This window comes from Asterias rubens, chromosome 6 (genome assembly GCF_902459465.1).
Source record: "Asterias rubens chromosome 6, eAstRub1.3, whole genome shotgun sequence".
Taxonomy (NCBI): domain Eukaryota; kingdom Metazoa; phylum Echinodermata; class Asteroidea; order Forcipulatida; family Asteriidae; genus Asterias; species Asterias rubens.
Window position 1 is genome coordinate 19,405,098 of NC_047067.1, and position 22,756 is coordinate 19,427,853.

At 39.3% G+C, this 22,756-nt stretch overlaps 1 protein-coding gene across 3 annotated transcripts; it reads right to left on the bottom strand.

The window, feature by feature from the left end:
* Positions 1–78: 78 nt before the first annotated feature.
* On the bottom strand, positions 79–22,142 carry LOC117291848 (NXPE family member 3-like). 3 transcript variants are annotated; one of them, XR_004519210.1, is made up of 7 exons: positions 16,809–17,225; positions 11,847–12,019; positions 11,072–11,407; positions 6,060–6,517; positions 4,542–4,594; positions 2,238–3,810; positions 79–1,989 (listed from the first exon to the last, which is right to left on the bottom strand). XR_004519210.1 is itself a non-coding variant. In XM_033773781.1 (6 exons), the coding sequence occupies exons 1-6, from the start codon at positions 21,794–21,796 to the stop codon at positions 3,017–3,019; spliced, it is 1,821 nt and encodes a 606-aa protein (XP_033629672.1). In that variant the 5' UTR covers positions 21,797–22,142; the 3' UTR covers positions 79–3,016. The 3 variants fall into 3 exon arrangements, 2 of the variants coding, with proteins under 2 accessions (XP_033629672.1, XP_033629671.1); XM_033773781.1 differs by lacking the exon at positions 16,809–17,225 and adding an exon at positions 21,790–22,142 and having other exon boundaries at positions 79–3,810; XM_033773780.1 differs by having other exon boundaries at positions 79–3,810.
* Between the last annotated feature and the right edge of the window lie 614 nt (positions 22,143–22,756).

A 22,756-nucleotide genomic window follows, 5' to 3' on the forward strand; every position in this document is an offset into this window, starting at 1 on the left:
CCCATGAAGTGGCACCGTAACTCAAGACACTGTACAGTATTTTTCAAACTTTTTTTCAGTTATAGACTCCTTGGTAATTTTAACACATAATCAAAGCAAAAGAACACGGAACAGCTTTGTGTTTGTTCACAAACACCTAATGTCTAGTTAAAGATTGATGTGCTGTCATTTGAAAGTTTGTGTCCTCTTGTGGTGAGATGTTTGGTCATTAGAAACAACTCTCTGGCAATGATGGCTAAAAATCTTCAAAAGTATGACCCATGTGGGTTAACAGATACCCATGGGTTACAGGTACCCATACAGGGAACATGTACCCATATGGGGAACATGTACCCGTATGGGATAGCAGGTACAAATATTATTAAAGATTGATGTGCTGTCATTTGAAAGTTTGTGTTCTCTTGTGGTGAGATGTTTGGTCATTAGAAACAACTCTCTGGCAATGGTGGATAAAAATCTTCAAAGAGTGTAACCCATATGGGTTAATGGATACCCATTTGGGTTACAGGTACCCATACTGGGAACATGTACCCATATGGGATAACAGGTACAAATATTATAAAAGATTGATGTGCTGTCATTTGAAAGTTTGTGTCCGCTTGTGGTGAGATGTTTGGTCATTAGAAACAACTCTATGGCAATGGTGGATAACAATCTTCAAAGAGTGTAACCCATATGGGTTAATGGATACCCTTTTGGGTTACAGGTACCTATTTGGGTTACAGGTACCTATTTGGGTTACAGGTACCCATTTGATTACAGGTACCTAGTTGGGTTACAGGTACCCATTTGATTATTGGTACCCATTTGGGTTACAGGTACCCATTTGGGTTACAGGTACCCATTTGGGTTACAGGTACCCATTTGGGTTACAGGTACCTATTTGGGTTACAGGTACCTATTTGGGTTACAGGTACCCATTTGATTACAGGTACCTAGTTGGGTTACAGGTACCCATTTGATTATTGGTACCCATTTGGGTTACAGGTACCCATTTGGGTTACAGGTACCCATTTGGGTTACAGGTACCCATTTGGGTTACAGGTACCTATTTGGGTTACAGGTACCTATTTGGGTTACAGGTACCCATTTGATTACAGGTACCCATTTGATTATTGGTACCCGTTTGGGTTACAGGTACCCAATTGGGTTACAGGTACCCGTACGGGGAATACATGCCCATATGGGAATACAGGTACAAATATGTGGTCAATTTAAAATTTGTGTCCTCTTGTGGTGAGATGACTTGGTTGTTATAAACACCTTTCAGGCAATGGTGGCTACAAATTTTCAAAGACCCATACGGGTTAACAGATACCGATATGGGTTAACAGATACCAATTTGGGTAACAGGTACACATATGGGTTACATGTTCCCATATGGCTAGAGATTACTGTGACTTAGAACAACAATAAACTCAACATTCAGTTTGTGTGACATCACTTCAGACTTAACCCAGGAGAGCAAGGTCAAACTGGGGTCACATGTGTTTAATGTTTGTTCAGTGTTTGAAGATCTTTCCGATGATCTAGATTGTAATAATCCAACATTTGGTTCAGGAGATATGAATTTTTTAAATAAATTTTATAAACGATTGATTTAATGTTTGTGTCCTCTTCATGTTGAGGTTCAATTGTCTGCCAATGTTCAATGCAAGAATTCAGCTTGATCAGGCATTTCTTTTCTGAATACACAGATTTTGTAAAACTGCACATTCAAGTTACCGTCACATAATAATAATACTAACACAGCATTTGTAAAGCGCACTTTATCTGTGTGACATTCAAAGGCGCTGGTCAAGCACAAGAAGAAAATTTCACTTGATATCTTTATAGGCTAATGTAAAGAGATGGGTTTTGAGATGTCATGTGTGTCCTTGAGATGTTGAGGCAGAGAGTTCCAGAGGCGCTGGTGAACTGTTACTAAAGGCCCTATCCCCATAGCTGGATAAACGGGTCAGAGGAACATAGAGCATGCTGCCTGATGACCTCAGACCCGGCCTGACACTACGGGGCTGAAGCATGCTCTGTATGTAGGTAGGGGCTAGTCCATGGAGAGCCTTGAATGTCAGAAGGATGTCAGGCCTCAACATAGAGCATGCTGGCCGATGACCTCAGACCCGGCCTGACACTACGAGGCTGAATCATGCTCTGTATGTAGGTAGGGGCTTGTCCATGGAGAGCCTTGAAGGTCAGAAGGATGTCAGGCCTCATTATAGAGCATGCTGCCTGATGACCTCAGACCCGGCCTGACACTACGGGGCTGAAGCATGCTCTGTATGTAGGTAGGGGCTAGTCCATGGAGAGCCTTGAATGTCAGAAGGATGTCAGGCCTCAACATAGAGCATGCTGCCTGATGACCTCAGACCCGGCCTGACACTACGGGGCTGAAGCATGCTCTGTATGTAGGTAGGGGCTAGTCCATGGATAGCCTTGAATGTCAGAAGGATGATCTTGTATTGAATTCTGAAATGAATGGGTAACCAATAGAGATTGTGTAGAATAGGAGAGATGTGTGAAGATATTTTGGTACCTGTCAGTAATGAGGCTTGATAGCTGCAATAGAAAAAGTTTTGGATGTTACACATCCCGGCACCACATGAACTTAAGTTACCGCGCGGAAACGGTTCCAAAATCCAAAGCTATACTCTGACTTAAAACAAAGATTCAAATTTATGTTAAAAAAATTACCTTAAAGCAGCACTGAAACATTAAGAGTTGTAAAGCTCATTGAGCGGGTTATTGTGAAATATTATTATTAAGAACTTGCTATTATTATTACAAATGTATTATTAAAAGTGCTTTCTATTACTACCAGAGAAGTCACTACATTGCCGACACATGAATAAAAAAATAAACATCTTATCATGTATGTACATGACAACAAATCCAAACTTATTGTGTAGGCATATGATAACTCATCGTGTACGATGCAGGGGACTAGAAGGACAAGACGAGGGGGGGGGGGGGGCTAGGGTTCCAAGGGGTGGTGGCTCCCTCCTCGCAATGCCACTGACTATGCCACTGTCATTGGGCACAGAAAGTTAAGAGCAACTTTAATTTCTTGTGAGATGATGGCTTCAACCGGGTGAATGCGATACCCAGATGAGTGGCTTAGGGTCATATCCCACACATCAATGATCGTCACGCCGGGTTCGTTTATCAAATCCTCTCGCATCACTTTATCTAGCTCCATGGCGTACCAGTTACTCATGTCCATACCCTGTTGCTCCCTTGTGTTGGCAGATTTAATAAAGACCGGGGTGTTCGGGTCTCGCTTTCGCAGTCTCCTGATCGCCTCCTTAACTGCCTTCCATCGTTCAAGGTAAAACTCAATAGTAGTCGGCGTAAAATGAGCCCAGAACGTCAAAAAAACGGCAGTGTTCGGCCCGGCCTGCAAGCCATCAATTTCGTGCGCCGTGTACTTAATATCCTGAACGTTTGTCCAAGTGGCGCGGATGGGATAGCCGTGATGCCGGTAGAAAATAGTTAGGTTGCTGGATTTATCCTCAGCAAAGCGCGGTCCGCAGTGTTGACTAGTCTGCATGTGTTTCTCCTGCATGCTCTGGCCTAATCGAACGGACAGATATTCGAACCACTGGCGGATTGTGGAGTCGCCGAAGAAATATAATCGGTGATCTCTCAGGCAGTTTAAGGCAGCTTCTGTCACGAAAGGTTTCAGTTGGCAAGTGAGGGAGTGCCACTCCTTCCGGAAGTAAAAACCGGCAACTGACGAAGGAGGGCGAGGGGCAATTCCCTGGGTACATGGTTGGAGAGGGGCAGTACAGGTGCTCATCTCAGACGTGTTCCCTGCACACAAAATGAAGTACATTTGGGTGAATTTAATGTGTAAAACTGAATACAATGAGCAGTCAACTCTTTAATACGAGGTCAGCCGGACTGGCCCGTTTTTCTTGTACTTTCTGACTCTCGGCTTAAAGGCAGTGGACACTTTTGGTAATTATTCAAAATAATTATTAGCATAAAACCCTACTTGGTGATGAGTAATGGGGAGAGGTTGAAGTGACATAGTTTTCGAGAAAGAAGTAATTTTCCACGAATTTGATTTCGAGACCTCAGATTAGAAAACTGAGGTCTCAAAATCAAATTCCAGGCAAATAACATCTTTCTCAGGTCTCAAAATCAAATTCCAGGAAAATTACTTCTTTACTGAAAACTACCGTTTCTCACAATGTTTTATACCACTAACAGTTCTGCATTGCTCGTTACTAAGTAAGGTTTTATGCCAATAATAATAATATTGAGTAATTACCAATAGTGTCCACTGCCTTTAAACGCAGAAAAATTATATCTACATAAATAGAGATACATTTACATGTAGACATGTTGTCATAGTGCATGCACTACACACATGCGCATGTTGTATACATATGTACATGTATGCTGCATTCAAAAGCTGGTTACTTCCTTGTACAGATCTCCATTACAGAACTGATTTTTGCTAACAAGATAATTGCTGGCAGTCACCGCTCGACTGGAATGAGAATTCTAGGATGCATGACAAATAGCTTGAAACCTACCAATGGAAACTACTTGTATTGCTATTGCTCCAGTCTGTCTGATGTTTGCAAACCTGAAAAAAAAAAAAAAAAAACATGATTAGAAATAAGGTTTTTGTGATATGATAACAAAGGAGGTTTTGGCGCTTTTGTCTGCAGTAGGAAAGCGCATTGTGCTCCAAATTCATTTAATCACGCCCCCGGAGTTTCAATATCACGCTTGACTTCAGCTTTCAAGTCAAACGTATATCTCAACATATGCATAAAAAAACAAACCTGTGAAAATTTTAGCTCGCTCGGTCGTCCAAATGCAAGATAATAATGAAAGAAAAAACACCCTTGTCACACGAAGACCTCAAATTCTAATTCTGAGGTCTTGAAATCAAATTCGTGGAAAATTACTCGAAAAATCTTGAAAACTACGTTACTTCAGAGGGAGCCGTTTCTCATCAACCTCTCCCCATTACTCATTACCAAGTAAGGTTTTATGCTAATAGTTATTTTGAGAAATTACCAATAGTGTCCACTGCCTTTAACTATGTATTAAAATTATGTAATTCTTGATGTACAATTTATCATATTTTATGTATTTTAAGCACGAGAGCCAAGGCAATTTTATTGGTAGTGTAAATTTTTGTTGAAAAAAAACCCAGCTATTCTAATCTTTTGGCATTTTCGCTTTTCACAAGTGCTTTGTGCATTTTAATTTCACATAATAATATAGCGTGTCGAGGCCGAGCGGTCTGGTTCGTTGGACCTAATGTAAGCAGCGGAGTGTGGGTTTAAATCCTGCTCATCAAACTTGTGCCCTTGAGCAAGCAATTGACCATAATATTGCTTTGTTAATAGCTGGGAAGGTGCTGTACACTGCATTTTTATCAGTTTTGCATAATTTCCTTTGTTATTTTTGCCTTCACTGTTATATAATATATATCTTTTATTTAATTTCAATTTATTTTCGTTTTATCGTTATTGTTTTGTTCTTTTTTAATGTAGGCAGGCTTTTTAATATATATTTGTAATACATTTTTTGTAAATATTTAATACATATTTTTTAATATATATTTGTAATACTTTTTTTTTCAGTCAGTCATATTTTTTGTTTCTGTTCCCAATTTTAATTTCTTATATTTCTAAATTTTTGCTTCAATTTTTTTCCCACGATGTTTTCTATTATAATTGTTAACTTTGTACATACATATTATTTTATATAGTCTATATGAATAATTTTCAATTTGTGTATTATCCTTTCCTATAATAAGAGGCTCGTCCGCTGTTGCTCTACCTGCCAGACTCAAAGTGGATGATACCCAAGGACAAAATACTAAGCGCTTTGACACACCCCTGGGGGTGTGATAAAGCGCTATAAAAACAACCTAGCATTATAATTTGTACTACCTCTACTCACATAACTCTAGCCGGGAATCGAGCCAGGCCCTCAGTGGTGAGGAGCGAGTGCTTTATGTACACAATATCCCCCCCCCCCAAAAAAAAAACCCCCGTCTGAAATCAACTCGGAAAATCCCAATCACATCTTACCTGTGTTGAACCGATGCGTTCTCCTGCTTCGCCAAGACGCTACTATACTGGTGACCACGCGGAAGAACCCCCATGTGCTGTGCCCAGGCACTACACGGCAAAGTTTTCGGCTTGAGACAGAACCACGGATAGCCGAGGGCACGGTCCGAGAAATCGCAGAACCCCCGGGATCGCTGAGACTCCAGAGATCCGAGGTACATGTCTTTCGTGATGTGACACGGCATTAACTCTTTTTGGTTTCCGAGAATGAACATGCCGTCGTAGGCAAACCGGGCCGGACCGATCTCGCGGTGGTGCCTGAGCAGAGCCACGTACTCGCTGGACTTAATCAGAACAACCTTCATGTGGACATTGCCTGTCCAGTGCAGGACAAACTCTGCCGTGTAGGTGCCGTTTTGGTGGTCGGTGATTGTGTCTGCTGCTTGACTGGCGTCCAGATCGTTGCTAAATATCTTCACCTTAAACAGGAAGATGGTAAAATAGATGTAAAATTTGCATCAGGATACAAATTATTATTTGGTTTTATCCTTACATGATGTATGTATTGCACTGAACACTTTCCTCGAGTTCTGTGCAATAAAATCACAGGCATATTACTTGTGTGGGATTTGAACCCAAGACCTTTGTCAATCAACTGTAGAGCAGATGTCAGGTTTGACAGGTTAACAGGTTTTAAAAATGACTATTGAGGTTCACTCATACATGTACACTGATTGAGTGTTGAGCACAAGTCCACCTCAGGTTGGATTCCAACCCATGACCTTTGCAGATGCTTGGCACACTAGACCACCAAGCTTTAACAGGGTTGCCAAAATATTTATCAAAAGCCCTTTTCACACGGCCAAAATGTAGCCAGGGTCCCTTGCTACAAAATTTACGAGCGTGGATTGTTTATTTGTTATCACCGTGTTTGACATTACACTATGATTAAGTTTGAAAGGGGCTGCATTTATCATATTTATTGTTTATTGGTGACTTTGAATGTAAATTTTCCTGCACTTTAGGAAATAGTGCATCCACTACAAAAGCTCCATTTCACATTGGAGCTCCTCTTTAATCAATTTCAAAAAACAGTACTTCCATGTGACAGCTGTCTAGAGCCAGCCATTACCAAAAATCAATGAAACTGCAGATACGTAAAGGAATTCGAGTTATTACAAACATCTGTTACGATATGTTGCAGAAAACAAAAGAAAATGTTGCCAGCAAATCATTGAAAACCCAATTCCCACAGACTATAATTATCAGTAGTTATTTAAGACACACATCCACAGGTGTAGATTAATGTTTTTTATTAAATTGGTAATTCCAGACTAAAGGGCACAAAAGTGTGATACGGGAGAGTTACTTTGGATACATGTACATGTAGTAGTAACAACATGAAGTATTGAATGTATTTTTGTCGGTGTACATGTAGCTACATTCAGAAGCACATGTGGATTGTGGTAAACAAAAAAGAAGGTACACTGTAAATGGATAAGTATTTAAGAAACTGGAAGGATAAGTCTTCAAGATTTATACATACATGTACGTAACAAGGACAGACATTTTGGTTATCATTTGATAGAAGTTATACTAAAATAAATGTATTGCCCAATGTTGTCCAGATACATCAATTCTACAGATCCTTAGGGATGTAGTTGCCAGCCAAAATTAAGAAATTTAGTTTATGCCTAACGCAGCATCGCGACTACTATAGCTTGTTCAGACTTGTTTACACATTATACGCCAGTGAAATGTGCGTGCACATGGCGTGATTTTCCAATGAAAAGTTTTGACTGGCAAAAGGTCACCTACGGAGGTCCAGGAGTGCCATCCCACATAATTTATCTCATCAAGACGACTTATTTTGTGGAATAAGTTAACTTACCGACATATTTTATCTTGCTAAGTCGACTTATTCAAAACAATCAGTTGACTTAACAACATAATTTATCTCACCAAGTCGACTTATATAAAATGGTAAATCGACTTACTGACATAATCCATCTCACCAAGTCGACTTAGATAAAATGATTAGTCGACTAACTGACATAATTTATCTCACCAAGTCGACTTACAGAAACTAAGAAGTTGACTTAACAGCCCGAACACGCGTTGAGATGTGTGTGTATCAAACCTTGTACACCATTATGAGAGCACTCTATTTCCTTTATATTGCTTTTTAACTTTACGTTTGCGGGCTAAAACTAAATGTAATACTGTAATGCCCCTTTAAATGATGTTTGACCAGGCAAAGATATAAAGTAGGTTCCAACGGTTACAAAATATTAGTATGATTAGCCCGTGCTTAGCCCGCTCATGGGGGTTCTATTGTTTGTGATTAAATTTACTTCATTATCATTATGTTTGACAACTTGGACCGAGCACCTCTGGGTCAAAAGATGTTAAGGAGTTTTCTTAACTTTACAAAATTATGATGTCACTTAATTCCATTGCTTCGTCCTTCGGATGGGACGTAAAGCCGTTGGTCCCATGTGTTGTGTAACGCGTATAAAAGAAACCCAGTGTACTTATCGAATAGAGAAGGATTTCGCCCCGGTGTTCCCGGTCCGATCGGCAGCAAATCGGCAGTAAAGCATTACATGGTGCTACCAGAATATTAGTATGATTAGCCCGTGCTTAGCCCGCTCATGGGGGTTCCATTGTTTGTGATTAAACTTGATTCAAGTCTTAGATTGTGGTTATACTTCTGCATCCCAGGCACGAAAAACGCCCCCACATTATTAGCGATCACGCGGGCCCTAACTCGCAATCTCAATAAACACACGTTGCAACGTGTGCAGGTTGTGTATAAGTAAACTTCTTAATTAGTTACTGTAAGTCGACTTGGTGAGATAAATTATGTCAGTAAGTCGACTTACCATTTTATCTAAGTCGACTTGGTGAGATAAATTATGTTGTTAAGTCAACTGATTGTTTTGAATAAGTTGACTTAGCAAAATAATATGTCGGTAAGTAACGATTGATTCCACGAAATAAGTCGTCTTGAAGAGATAACGTATGTCGGTAACTCGATATGTCGGATGGCACTCCTGGAGCTCCGTATGCACACGTTGCAAATTGAGATTGCGAGTTAGGGCCCGCCTGATCGCTAATAATGTAGGGCGTTTTTTGTGCCTGGGATGCAGAAGAATAACCACAATCTAAGACTTGAATCAAGTCTACACCTCGTCCAACTCCGATAGTATTAGTCAATTCAGGCATCCTCTTCAATTTTATTTTATGTAACAAGCAAAATTATTAATTTACCTACACATCATATGAAAGGGCCTCACGTACTTCACAAACATGGGTATGTTGGTGACCTTCTCTTGACCTTTTTATGCTTTACCATAAAATGATTACACATCGAGAAAACGGTTTTGTTTTGACGAGCTATTAACAACACTTTTTTCATTGATTCAAACACTGACCCAACAATAGCCGAACACCTAGTGTTTGTTTCTACAAACACTATAACTAGTTGTTTTCGAATTCTTTCTTTACTTTCCAGGCCATTTGTCTGTCTTTGTTACATACGCAACACATTTCAAATGACCTTGGAACAATTATAAACAGATTTAAAATGTCAAGGAAAAGACTGTAACAATAGTTCCTTTAAGCTCGCTCTCACATGCCTATCTTACAAAGTGATCCCTTAGGTCCATTAGTGTGGAATTGCCCATTTATTACATGTAATATTTCTGGTAATGACACCAAGAATCCCTCATGTAAGCCAGGGTGACTGTTGCTCGCGATTATTGACTGCTTAATGGAGTCGCGACAAACTTCGCGTTTAATGGTGCCGCCAAGACTACTACAGAAATAGTTGCGACTACCGGCTTGGTGAACCAATTGTGTGGCTCACGACTATTCACAACAACAAAATGAACACAAAACATCCTCAGACATGGATGACACAATCCTTCAATCCTTTCAGGTTGAACTTTACTTTATTGTGCCTGCGGCGATTAATAGAGTAGTTAATTTCGATAGTCGCCCAGGCCTACCCTCATGGAACCGATTACCCTACGGTCATTAGCTACCTTCAGAAAAGCTCTCAAAACCTATTTATATGACTATTAACCTTGTTCAGTACAGTATGTTTATCTTAGTATTGTCATTTTTGTTGTTGTGTAAAGCACTGTGATAATTTTTGTAAGAGCGCTATAGAAAAGCCTTGGTAGTATAGTTAAGTAATAATAACAAACCATTTTTGTGTAGCCCATACACGCACGCTTTGAGATGAAAACAAAAGAGAGGTAACAGTTAATAGAGATGTCAAGTAATAACAAAAGACAAATTTATTTGATACAGAAAGAAATACTGAAGGCTATTGCAAAAATAATTGTGTTTTTAACTTGCCTGTGATTTTTTTTCTCAGAGCTCGGGAAAGTACGGAGTATACAGTGCTAACACACATCAGTGTATTAATAGGTAAAACCAAATTTACTGTTTGATTATTATTTTACGTTCATAAATACCTCAGAACGGTTTCGCTATTCCTGATGGTGGAGAGCCTGCACCTGGGTGTGTATTAATCTTTCACAATGGTGTATATAAACCTTTGTTTATGACCAGTAAAAAGTGTTGAAACATGGGCGTGACACGCGAGCTTGCACCTGTGCTTATAAGACAGTTTCTTCATTCCTATTGGTCGAGAGCAACGGCCAGAACAGTTGTGCCACATTACGCGCTAGCTCGACGTGCACAGCATTCCCTTATAAGGAGTTGTTTACCCGAGGGCGGCAGAGGGCCTTACCATTTCATAGCTGGAGGGGTGTTATGTTGAAAGAAATCATTGAACAATTATAATTTTTGCATTTATTTTACTTTTTGACCAAAAGTGTTGATGGTTTTTGACCGAAAAGGCATTTATGAATGGGAATCAAAGTGTGTTGAATCGGTTTTCAACTAGTGGTTTAAACCCGCCTCGGTAGAATTATCAAGACCCAGGCCTCATTGGGATTAAACCACTAGTTGAAAACCTCTTCACCACACATTGATTCCCTTAATAGTTAGCATCTTACCCAGAAGTAATCTCCGCCATACGTCTTCAGCTTGTTGTGACGATCCCGCACCTCAATATGAAGCTCCAGTTTGTCGCACAACGTATAGTGCAACGAAGCGTCTATTTGCTTGACTGTAAAAAAAGAATGCGCAGCGTCGGTAGGATTGTTAAAATCAACGCTCATCGAAGTCTTGGGGGTTGCTTGAGATGTAGTCAAGTTTGGCTGCTGTGACGTCACGGCCCGATGGGTAACGACTTGGGTAGGATTTGATGTTTGCGACCCTGCGAGCTTGCTGAAGATGTTTACTCCTCCTGCAACCCTTGCAGGAGCTATCTTTACCAGCTCAGTCTGAACCTGTGATCGAAACGATATATTTAAGAGTAGAATCAAACAGTAACACAAAATCAATCATAAGCGTCTGTAGAGAGTTATCAATCTAGTTGCCTTCTGAGGCAACTAGCAAAGTTCAATTTAATTCAACTCAAACTCACAATAATTTCCAACCAAACTCTAGGCCAACATGTACGGTACATATCCAAAACCAATGTTTTAGTCGAGACCTCTTAGTCCAGCCAAGACCAAGACTGAGACCTCCTCATCAAACCGAGACCAGTACTTCCGAGATCGAGACATTTGTAGTCTGAGAACGAGGAGGAGACCGTGACACCGAAAGAGATGGTCTCGAGATCAAAACCAGGTCTCGAGATCTACAACACTATCCAAAACATAAATTTTAAAGAAGCAAAAAAGACGGCCTGTCACAATAATTTTGATATGTTAATCTAGCACTTACCTCACCATCTTGCTGCCAGTAGAATAAAAAGTTTGCCCCACCAATGAATACGACTAATAGTATCAAAAACCACACAAGCCTGCTGCATCTTAATAAGCCTGTAACAGGCTGTAATTTTGAACCTGAATCATTCTTTCTTCCTTTTGTCGGAGAAGACCCCGGAGATGAGTTATCTGTGAGAAACAAACAGTTAAAATAAAGAAATAAGGCCAAGTGAAATAAAAAACATGCTGCTCGTCCGGACTTTTTGTTATTTGTTATTTTCAATTTTTTTTATATTTTTTTCAAGATGGCCACCATGTCTAAGATGGCCGCCATATCATGTTTTAGATGGTTTTATGGTTTTACGGCATGTCCTCGAATTCTGCGTCTATTTTTAAACATATTGTTATTCTTTCCAAGAGTCCTTCTTGCTTTTGCTCCAAAGTTTTGTAAGAGATCTGCTCCAGCAGTGCAAACCTTGTAGGTTCGAATCCCACCCATTTTATAAAACACATTGGGTTAGGATTAAAGGGGTTAAGTTTTGATTTAAAAAAAGATGTGTACACCGAACAATTAGTGTTTGTAAATATACAACCACTACATGTAAAGTTTTTCTTTATAAATCCCGGACGCATTTGCATATGCAGTTGTGTCCGCCTCCATGCAAAACCGTCCTTGCAGTAAATTAAACGCCCTTGGTGGATGGAACACGTTCGCCATTTTTTTATAAAGCTAAGTGCATGTCATGAATGACATGGGAAATGTTCGGCCGTTGGGTATTCGCTGCAATCATAAAATACGTGAATATGCTGCATATTATTCGTATGCAGGTTCAGTGCATGCACGCTCGCTTACGCGCGCACATTAGTCATGTACATGTCCGCCAGACGGTTTTTGCATAGCCCTGGACACGATTGCATATGCAAAAAAGTGTCCGGAGCGGACAGTATTGCATGGCGGACACAATTGCATCTGACCCCGGCCGCTTCATACAATGTTTGAGCAGCACTTAAAACAAGAAATCAAATAAGTTGTTTGCGCTGATGACATGTCCCCTATACAGCTTGTCAATATTACAATGGTCGCTTAGTAACGCAACATGTTTTTTGTTCTTTATTCGTCTTTGTCGAAAGAACCATAAACCCGAAGATACTTTTGTAGAAAAGGAGTATATAAATATGAGTTTAAGATGTGGTGCGCAACCCTGGTAGAGGGAAACCCCAAAACACACACCAAAAAAACAACAACCACAAAAGCTATTTTGACAATCTATTCATCATATGAAAGGGCCTCACGTACTTCACAAAAATGGGTATGTTGGTGACCTTCTCTTGACCTTTATAAACTGGAAGAGCCTGTAAAATGCTTTGAAAAGGCATTATTTAAAGAATTTTAGGTTGAAATGTACACTTTTTGATGTTTTTTCCATAAGATTATAACACATCCAGAAAACTGTTTGGTTTTGATTTCTTTGCAATTTGACGAACTATTAACAACACATTTGTTTCATTGATTCAAACACTGACCCAACAATAGCCGAACACCTAGTGTTTGTTTCTACAAACACTCTATTTAGTTGTTGGAATTATGTTTTGAATTATCTTATCTAAAGCCATTGGAGACTTTCGGAACAGAAACAAAATTAAAAGTTCACAGATTTACAAATAACTTACAGGGTTTACAGGTCATTGTGAAAGATAGTTATTCCATGAAATGCTTTACTTTTTGAGAAAACATTAAAACAATATCAATTCTTGAAAGCGAGAATTATGGATTTATTTTAAACACATGTCATGACATGGCGTATTGTGCGGAAACAAGGGTGAGTTTTCCCGTTATTTGCTCCTGACTCCGATGACCGATTGAGCCTAAATTTTCACAGGTTTGGTATTTTAAATATAAGTTGTGAATCACTAAGTGTGGGCCTTGGATAATACTGTTTAGCGAAAGTGTCCAATGGCTTTTAAAGGGTCGGTCTATGTAACTTTTGTAGGACAGAAAAGACAATGTCCACAGATTTACACTAAACTTACACAGTTTGAAGATAAAGATAGTAGAAAGCTTCCCTGAAAATATTACGTGCGGATGTGCTGTAGTTTTTGGGAAATGAGTAAAACAATGTCATAAAAATAATTTTCGTCTCATGAGACGAAAATTATTTTAATAATTTACAAACATATTTTCATGACATTGTTTTACTCATTTCTCAAAAACTACAGCACCTCAGTAAGTAATATTTGAAGGGAAGCTTTCCACTATCATTATCTTCAAACCCTGTAAGTTTAAATCTATGGACATTTTGAAAAAGTACCCAAATCCTTTAAACAAAATGGCAAAATAAAAGTGCATTGGATTGCACATAGTTTTTTTTTTTTACTCCGATGGTTGGGTCATACAGGAAGCCCACCACATGAATAGAAATTGTAAAACAGTGTACCATCAGTAAAATGACGGGCTGCATATTATGCCACAGCACCTTGTGAACAAACACCCCTGTACACCGGTACACTTTTTAAAAGGGCAAGGTCTCAAAGAAGGGCAGGGTCTCCATGACTGGCTGCATACTATGCCACAGCAGCTTGTGAACAAAGGGGAAGGTCTCCATGGCAACGGTGGTTGTAAATCAACTGTTGGTAATTGTCAAAGACCAGTCTACTCAGATGGTATCTCAAAATATGCATACAAAATTGAGCTCAATCGATCGACGTCGTCGTGAGATAGGCCTAATAATGAAAGAAAAAACACCGATGTCACACGAAGTTGTGTGCTTTCAAATGCTTGATTTCGGAACCTCAAAATCTAATTCTGAGGTCTCGGAATCAAATTTGTGGAAAATTACTTCTTTCTCTAAAACTATGCCACTTCAGAGGGAGCCGTTTCTCACAATGTTTTATACCATCAACCTCTCCCCACTACTCGTCACCAAGAAAGGTTTTATGCTAACAATTATTTTGAGTAACTACCAATAGTGTCCACTGCTTTAAGCAGCTCTATGAAATTGGCCTCTGTGTTTTATAAATGTAAGTTAGGGTAAGGGCTACGCCCAGTTTTCCTGGTTTGTTGACTGGCTGCATAATATCCCAAGAACATTTCGATTTTGTTAGGGCAAGGTCACCAAGGCATTTTCTCCAAGAACACCCTATTAGGAAATTGTAAATATCTACCAGAGCATTTCACAGGCACAAAAGCAATGACCAGGGGGCATAAGGCCTGACAACACTACACTGCACTATCACCGCGTTTACACTTGATCCTCCTCAGATCCCGAAAGCGAGATCAAGTATTTTTGTGCTGTGTTCACACTTGAGTGTGATCTCGCATTGATCTCGCATAGTTCAATTCAGCTGAGGCAGAGGTTACTGTGCGATGTGATTGATAATCGCCGGCCACACCCCAGGTAGGCAAAGCGTTGTTTACAGTTTCTTGACCTGACACACCGGATGTGAGCAGCTTAAATTGCAGGATCTGGGGCTGATTTCACAAAGCAATAAAATTCATCGCAAGACAAATTTTCAGTATCACCATAGTGATTTGTATTGTGACATAACACTTTACTAAGCAGCTGCGATTGATTTGCAGTTACGATCAATTTTAGATCTTTGTGAAATCGGCCCCTGATCTCGATCTGCGTCCACACTTGTTTTTCGATCGCCTTTGCAGGATCTTGTCTCCCTTGATCTTGCAATAAAGGGAGGTCAAAAGGTCACAATGTTTTATACCAACAACCTCTCCACATTACTTGTCACAAAGAAAGGTTTTATGCTAATAATTATTTTGAGCAATTACCAATAGTGTCCACTGCCTTTAAACCAGATTAATAAGATTAATTAGATCAATAAGAAAATGAAGAAAAGCATTAGAATGTAGCATTATATACTGGGCAGCTTGCGGAACAGGGCAAAGATTTCCTGGCAATAAGCAGGCTTTGCATCACATCCCTAGTTTGCTAATTTCTTAGTATAGTGCTCAATTTGTGTTTTAATTTTTTATACAACTGGATTTGTTACTACACCTGGAATCTACAGGACTTTTTCTGTGTATCCTCCAGTCATCTGAATTGTGAAAATAGTGTTTTTCTGTGGAATTTTTCACTGTCTCAGTTGAGAATTCTGGTGTATAAAGCTTACACACACTTAGGTGGCTGAGTCCTGTGCAGTCATCCACCTAGTCCATGGACATTGTTCGCCCATCTGGGGACAATGGAGGTATCCTTTTCATTCTCTCTCTGCTTGCTAGACCATTGTACTGTATGACTCATCTGTGGTCAGCTTTGTTCCATCAGAATCAATTGTGTCTGGTGCTTGCATTCTGCCAAAGACACATCAAGGACTCATCCAGGGTCGTAAATATCTGAAATGCCCTATTTCTTACTATGACAACTCCCCAGCCACTTTTCATAAGGAAATTGTGATTTTTGGTGACATTGCTGTAAATCCCGGCCTTGAAGGTGTCAATAACTCAAACTCAGCAGAAGCTAGTCCAAACTCTGCAAATTCCTACTCACGAAACAAGCTTCTCAGTCTCCGTTATGCCCCATTCACACGTGCTACCACTTTGCTGCCTTCCTGTAGTGTAAATTATCATTACAGAACCTTGGCCTTTTTGTAAATCCCAGCACTGTTTACCGACCTACACATCGTATTCGTAGGCCTACCACCTACCCCTAGGCTACACTCTGCAAACAAAGATTGCTTCAAAATACTCATATACTTCCCCCAAACAGTAAAAGACTGGAATGCATTACGACCACCAGACCCAATTCATATCCAATTGTTCATATCCATCATTGACAATAAGAAAACAAAGTACTTAACGGAGTCGTTACACAACCGACCTTAGCCATGTTTGTTAGACTTGTGGTATTGTCAAAACCACACCGCACCCACACCCACTCTTTTCATTTGGCTAACACCAGGCCCAGCAAATAATACAAACTTGAAAACATTCTAATCATTCTTAATTAGTAAAACCTTTCCTTACCAACTAACGGCATCGCAATGCATCACACTGTCGAACTTGTTGTTGTTCTAGTCGAAGTGTTCCAACAACATGCCCAATTCTTCGTCTACATAGTTCAAGAAGTTTGTTTTACATCAATAACGTACATCGGGCAATTTATGTCTACCTACACGGTCTTCAGTCCATTCACTTTAGTGTACTCGAGAACACTGTGTTTTTAATTTTAGCCCAGTCAGCTTCCTCATCCATGGTCGGACGTCCTACCAGGGCTGTGAGTGACACTGCGTAGTCATCTCACTTCATGCTTCATCCATGTTTGCAACAGAAGGACGAAATCATCTTACATATTTAGTCATGATAGTATGCCACATAAATGCAATAATAGCTAGCTTTTATGTTCTTGAAATCGGCCCGGTCACCGGGTTGCCGGACGTTATCAATCGGACATGACTAAAGTGCACGGATCAAGCATGTCGAGAAACGGACAATAGAGGGCGGTTGACATCCGTTTTTCGCAAAATTAAAATAAAACTATTCTGTTGTAAACGCCATTGCCCGAGTTTTTGCCAACCTGAAAACTTTGTGAGAGCCATCACCGCAAATCAAAAAACGAATAGCTCCATCCTGTAATAATGGAATACAATACATTGATATTCAGAAATAGTGAATGAATTTCTTGGAAACAAAAGCAACCAATCTATGGGATGTGATTTTGTCTAATTAAAATAATTTGAATAATAATATCAACCAATATTAACCACAAGGGAAACTGACTGGGTAAATTTTGAAATGATTTTTGGGGTTGAATAAATAATTGACTAGAGTTGAATTCGAACCACCGGATTAACGTGCCGGTGCTCTACCCTAGTTGGCGGTGTCCCTATTAAGTTGTCAATATCTTTGTTCGGGGTGCCAGTCAGAAGCCATACAACCGTTGCCTGCCGTGTAGCCAGGGATCACACCACCTGGGAAGCGGCAGCCAGGGGGTGTGACTTTTTGAAGATGCTAAATTATATGGACATAATGATTTGTTTGTAAAGACGATGTGACCTATGTTTACATTCAAACTGCCTTCCGTTGACAAAACACTGTATACGTCATGTTTCGCCGGGCAAAAAGACGCGTAGACGTGGTAAGAGTGCAGACACTTTCGAGCAGGCTGCCAAAACACAAAGGTTTTGCCCGGCGGTATATGTGTGCGGATCATGTTATAGTTTTCGAGTGACGTCAGCGGTCACACCGTCCGATTTTATACCATCGAAGATTGTTTTTGTCCATTCCGAACCCCAGCGTAGTTTTGGTTATCTAGTCTTCGTTTTTGAACAAAAGAGAATTCGTGAATTAAACAAAGAGAAGACGAAAGGCCTACCACTGTGTTCTCCTCACTATCATATTGAACAGTGTCTGAGTTGCACTGTTTTGGCATAGGCATGTTTATCGCCGTCAATTTGATCTAAAAACCCAAAAGCAAATTTTAAACATATCCTATTCCAAAGTCGACAACAGTCAAGAATAAATCACGTCACAATTTTTACTGAGACCCCGTTAGCAATGACCCCAGAATGACCCATTGAGAAATGTATACCTACCCTTACTGCTCGATAAGGGTAAATGGATACCTGTTGAAGTTCGCGAGTTACGAAGAAAGAACCAAACTAAGATCAGAAATGGTTTTCTTGTCCTGTCATTACCGACTAATAAGCACCCACGCTCCGTCCGTGTCAATCACAAGAAACATGATAGACGTACTTGTCAAAATAACTCCTTATTATGAAGGCACTCTCTTCAATTTGTAGATATTTAAGTCGTGTGATGTCCCGAGGAGTTAAAACCAGAATCCCCCATTATATTGTTATCAAGAAGTGAAAAAAAATACTCAAGTTTGAAGATTGCTGCATGTATATATAATATCAATGTTATAACCCGCGATGTGACATCTCATGTGAAAAAGTGGTGGTTTGGAAATTAGATATTAAGTCACGACGTTCCATACCTCAACTGAAATTCACTTTCCAAAATATCAAAAATCAAAGTATCTAAAGAGGGAAAATCACTCTTTTGAAGAGCCATTATGAGGGACAACTTTTGTTTTCGAGTGGTCCACTTTTTAAAGGCAGTGGACACAATTGGTAAATAGCAAAGACAAGTCTTCTCACTTGGTGTATCTCAACATATGCATAAAATAACAAACCTGTGAAAATTTGAGCTCTATCGGTCATCGAAGTTGCGAGATAATAATGAAAGACAAATAACCCTTGTCACGCGAAGTTGTGTGCGTTTAGATGGTTGATTTCGAGACCTCAAGTTCTAAATCTGAGGTATCGAAATCAAATTCGTGGAAAATTAATTCTTACTCGAAAACTGTGGCATTTCAGAGGGAGCCGTTTCTCACTATGTTTTATACCATCAACCTCTCCCCATTACTCGTCACCAAGAAGGGTTTTATGCCAATTATTATTTTGAGTAATTACCAATAGTGTCCACTGCCTTTAAGGTTGACGTTTGCATCTTGTTGAGTGATTTTTCACTCTGTCGTCCTGGAGTGAAATAGCCGCCAATCTTTTTAAAGAGCCATAGAGGGACAAATCGAAATGTAAGAGTGGTGTTTATCACTCTTTTACAATTAGAGAGTACAATTTAACGGAGGAATAAACAAATCGAATATTATTTTACAAGGAGCACTAAAACAGCAATGGAAAAGGGTGAAGAGCTGGCTGGTCATAGACCTAATGGGTTAAGCTTGTAAGGTGTGTAACTCTTAGCACTGCTTGGATGTAATGTTTAAAGGAACGCGTTGCCTTGGATCGGACGAGTTGGTCTTTAAAAAGCGTTTATAACCGTTTGTTATAAAATGCATATGGTTGGAAAGATGTTTTAAAAGTAGAATAAAATGATCCACACAATTATTTTGCCTCGATATTGCGTGGTTTTCATTTTACTTTGCGAGCTACGACGGTTGGCCGTTTATGGGAGTCAAACATTTGACTCGACTCTCATAAACGGCCGACCGTGTTCGTCGACGAGGTAAAAGGAAATCGTGCAATTTCGAGGCGTGTTTGTGTGGATCACTGTATTCTACTTTTAAAACATCTTTCGAACCTAATGCATTTAAACGGTAACAAACGCTTTTCAAAGACAAACTCGACCGATCCATGGCAAAGTGTTTCTTTAAAGGCAAAATAATTGTTAGCATAAAAAAACTTGCTTGGGAACGATCAATGGAGAGAAATTCATACAATATAAAACATTGTGAGAAACGGCTCCATCTGAAGTAACGTAGTTCAGAGAAAGACAATTTTTTCCATTCGAGACCTCAGAATTAGATTTTTAGGTCTCGAAATCAAGTATCTGAAAGCACACAACTACGTGTAACAAGGGTGTTTTTCCCACACTATTATCTCGCAACTTCGACGAGTTCAAATTTTCACAGGTTTGTTATTTTTTCGCGTATGTTGAGATACACCAAGTGAAAAGACTGGTCTTTGACAGTTACCAAAGGTGTCCAGTGTCTTTAAAACCCTTTTCTAAAAGTTATTTTTTTTAAGACAACAGTTTCGACACAAAAATGACAGAACAGCAAAGATAATGTATAAATGAACATGTTTCCTCTAATCTTGTTCAGTACAGTTATATTACAAGAACATCAATAGGATGACAACAAAGAAAACTTATATTATACACCTTTAATAAAGAATGTTTGAGGGAATTGAAGCTTAGGCTAGTAACAGAAACATTATAGTAACTACTTTTAAATATAATAATTATATCGAAATCGAAATCTTATAATTATAGCCCTTTTTTAAAAGACCAGTGTTTTAAAGACTGGCCTAGTTGGGGTAGACAACTACAACCGCACGACAAAAGCAATCAGTTTAACACTACATTTTCCTCTCGTATCGTCCTTAAAAATTCTCTCAAGAGTTCATGAGATTCCAAGCTCAATATCGAGGATACAAAAAGCCACTTTGAGATAATAGTGGACTACTAATATTACTTTGACACTTATACTATTGGATATTGGTAAATATATTTTTCGTGACATCCAAACCAACAAAAGTATTCTTGTATAATAATATAGATGTTAAATTTGCACCGGGGATAAAGAATATTCATTTTGGTAAAAAAAAAATATATATACACTGATGTGTGTTAGCACCGTCCACTCAGTACTTCCCCGACTTCTGTGATAGGGGACAAATCACAGGCATACTCCTGTGTCCACCATACCAAAATTCTTATTAGATTGGGGGGGGGGGTGGTATTAAACCACCACGCCCATATCAAGCACGATAGATGTGTGTAAAATCATTTTCAGTCATGTCATGTTTTGGGTTTGTAAGAGCTCTAATAATACAGAGACTGGATATTGACTTCATAATACGGATAACGATAGAGAACATACCTGAAACTGTGACACACCCATCCACACAAATCAAACTTGAATTATGAGAAAACAAATTGATGCAACCTTATAAAGGTCAATACAAATAATACACACTTTCTGAAGTATTATGCCACATGTAAACACTCAGACACTTACATCCCATTAGGTTTATCGTACTGACGTAGGCCAAATTCTCTGAAAGTGAACATACAAATTTCCGTGTCCTGCGACCACTTTTTCACTCGTAATGATACCAAAGGCACGTTGTGAGAAACGGCTACCTCTGAAACAACGTAGTTTTTAAGAGAGAAATAACTTCTCACTAAAATATTTGAATTGAATTCGAGACCTCAGCTGAGGTCTCGAATTCAAGCATCTGAAAGCACACACCTTGTACGACAAGGGTGTTTTTTCTTCCATTATTCTCTCGCAACTTCGCGGACCAATATTAAGCTCAAATTTTCATAGGTTTGTTATTCTATGCAAATGTTGAGATACACCAAGTGACAATATTACCAAAGGTGTCCAATGCCTTAAAATCAGTATCTAATTAACTGAAATGAGATATTCCTTTTGGTAAGTGGACAAATTGTGTCAGTATACTCTAAAATTAGTTACCTTTCATCGTCTTCAAACGGCAGTTTTCTTGTCACTCGGTAACTGAATAATATTGTTGTCCAAACACTCCTAGCCACCTCTCATAAAATTATACCTCGCTATACCTCACCATACCACCACCACACCTACTATCACAGTCTGCTATCGCAAATTAACGTTCGCCTCTTATTCGAACACATGGTTGGTGGAAACATCTCACGTGATCTTTCTGGACAAGCAAACTGCTATAATAATGGAGAGCCTTGTCTGTTGGTATGGTACCAAACAGGTTGGTATGGTACCAACATGTAGCCAAAATTATAATTCACAGTAAACCACACTCCGGCGGGTGATTCTGTTACTGACAATGACATTTTCTGTGGGGGGGGGGGGGGGGGGTGGTTGTCGCATGAAGCCAGTTGTTGACCTTTATCGTGGTGCAGACATCTTTAATTTCTCCCATGGATATCAATGTTACCATACCGAGGCAGGACGAACAAAACATTTTTGGTTCTCATTCGCCAAATGATTTAGCATTCATTATTGTTGTTCGATACGAAGAACATGATCAAGATGGAGGCATGAAAAAGGAACTTCGAGGTAGCCATTACCATCACATCATGGACAAAATTAATACCACGCGATAAAAGAACAATGTGGCGCGACTTAAATATATTTAAATGTTGAACGGTTTCATAATTATATTTACTGTTGAACCAAAGTATATAATGCAGCCTCAAAAGAAACATTTATATTATTTTAGATCAAAGGTCTCCAACATCGGTTGTTTTCAATTTCTTTTCCTGGGTGAAACAAACAATGTGTTACCCAGAAGAATGATATGGGCCCAATTTCATAGAGCTGCTAAGCACACAAATTTGCTTGCATGAAATTTTTGCCTTGATAAAAACAGTATTACCAACCAAAATTCCATTTTCAGGATAAGCAAACAACAACTGAATACCCGAGTAACAAGCAATATGCAACA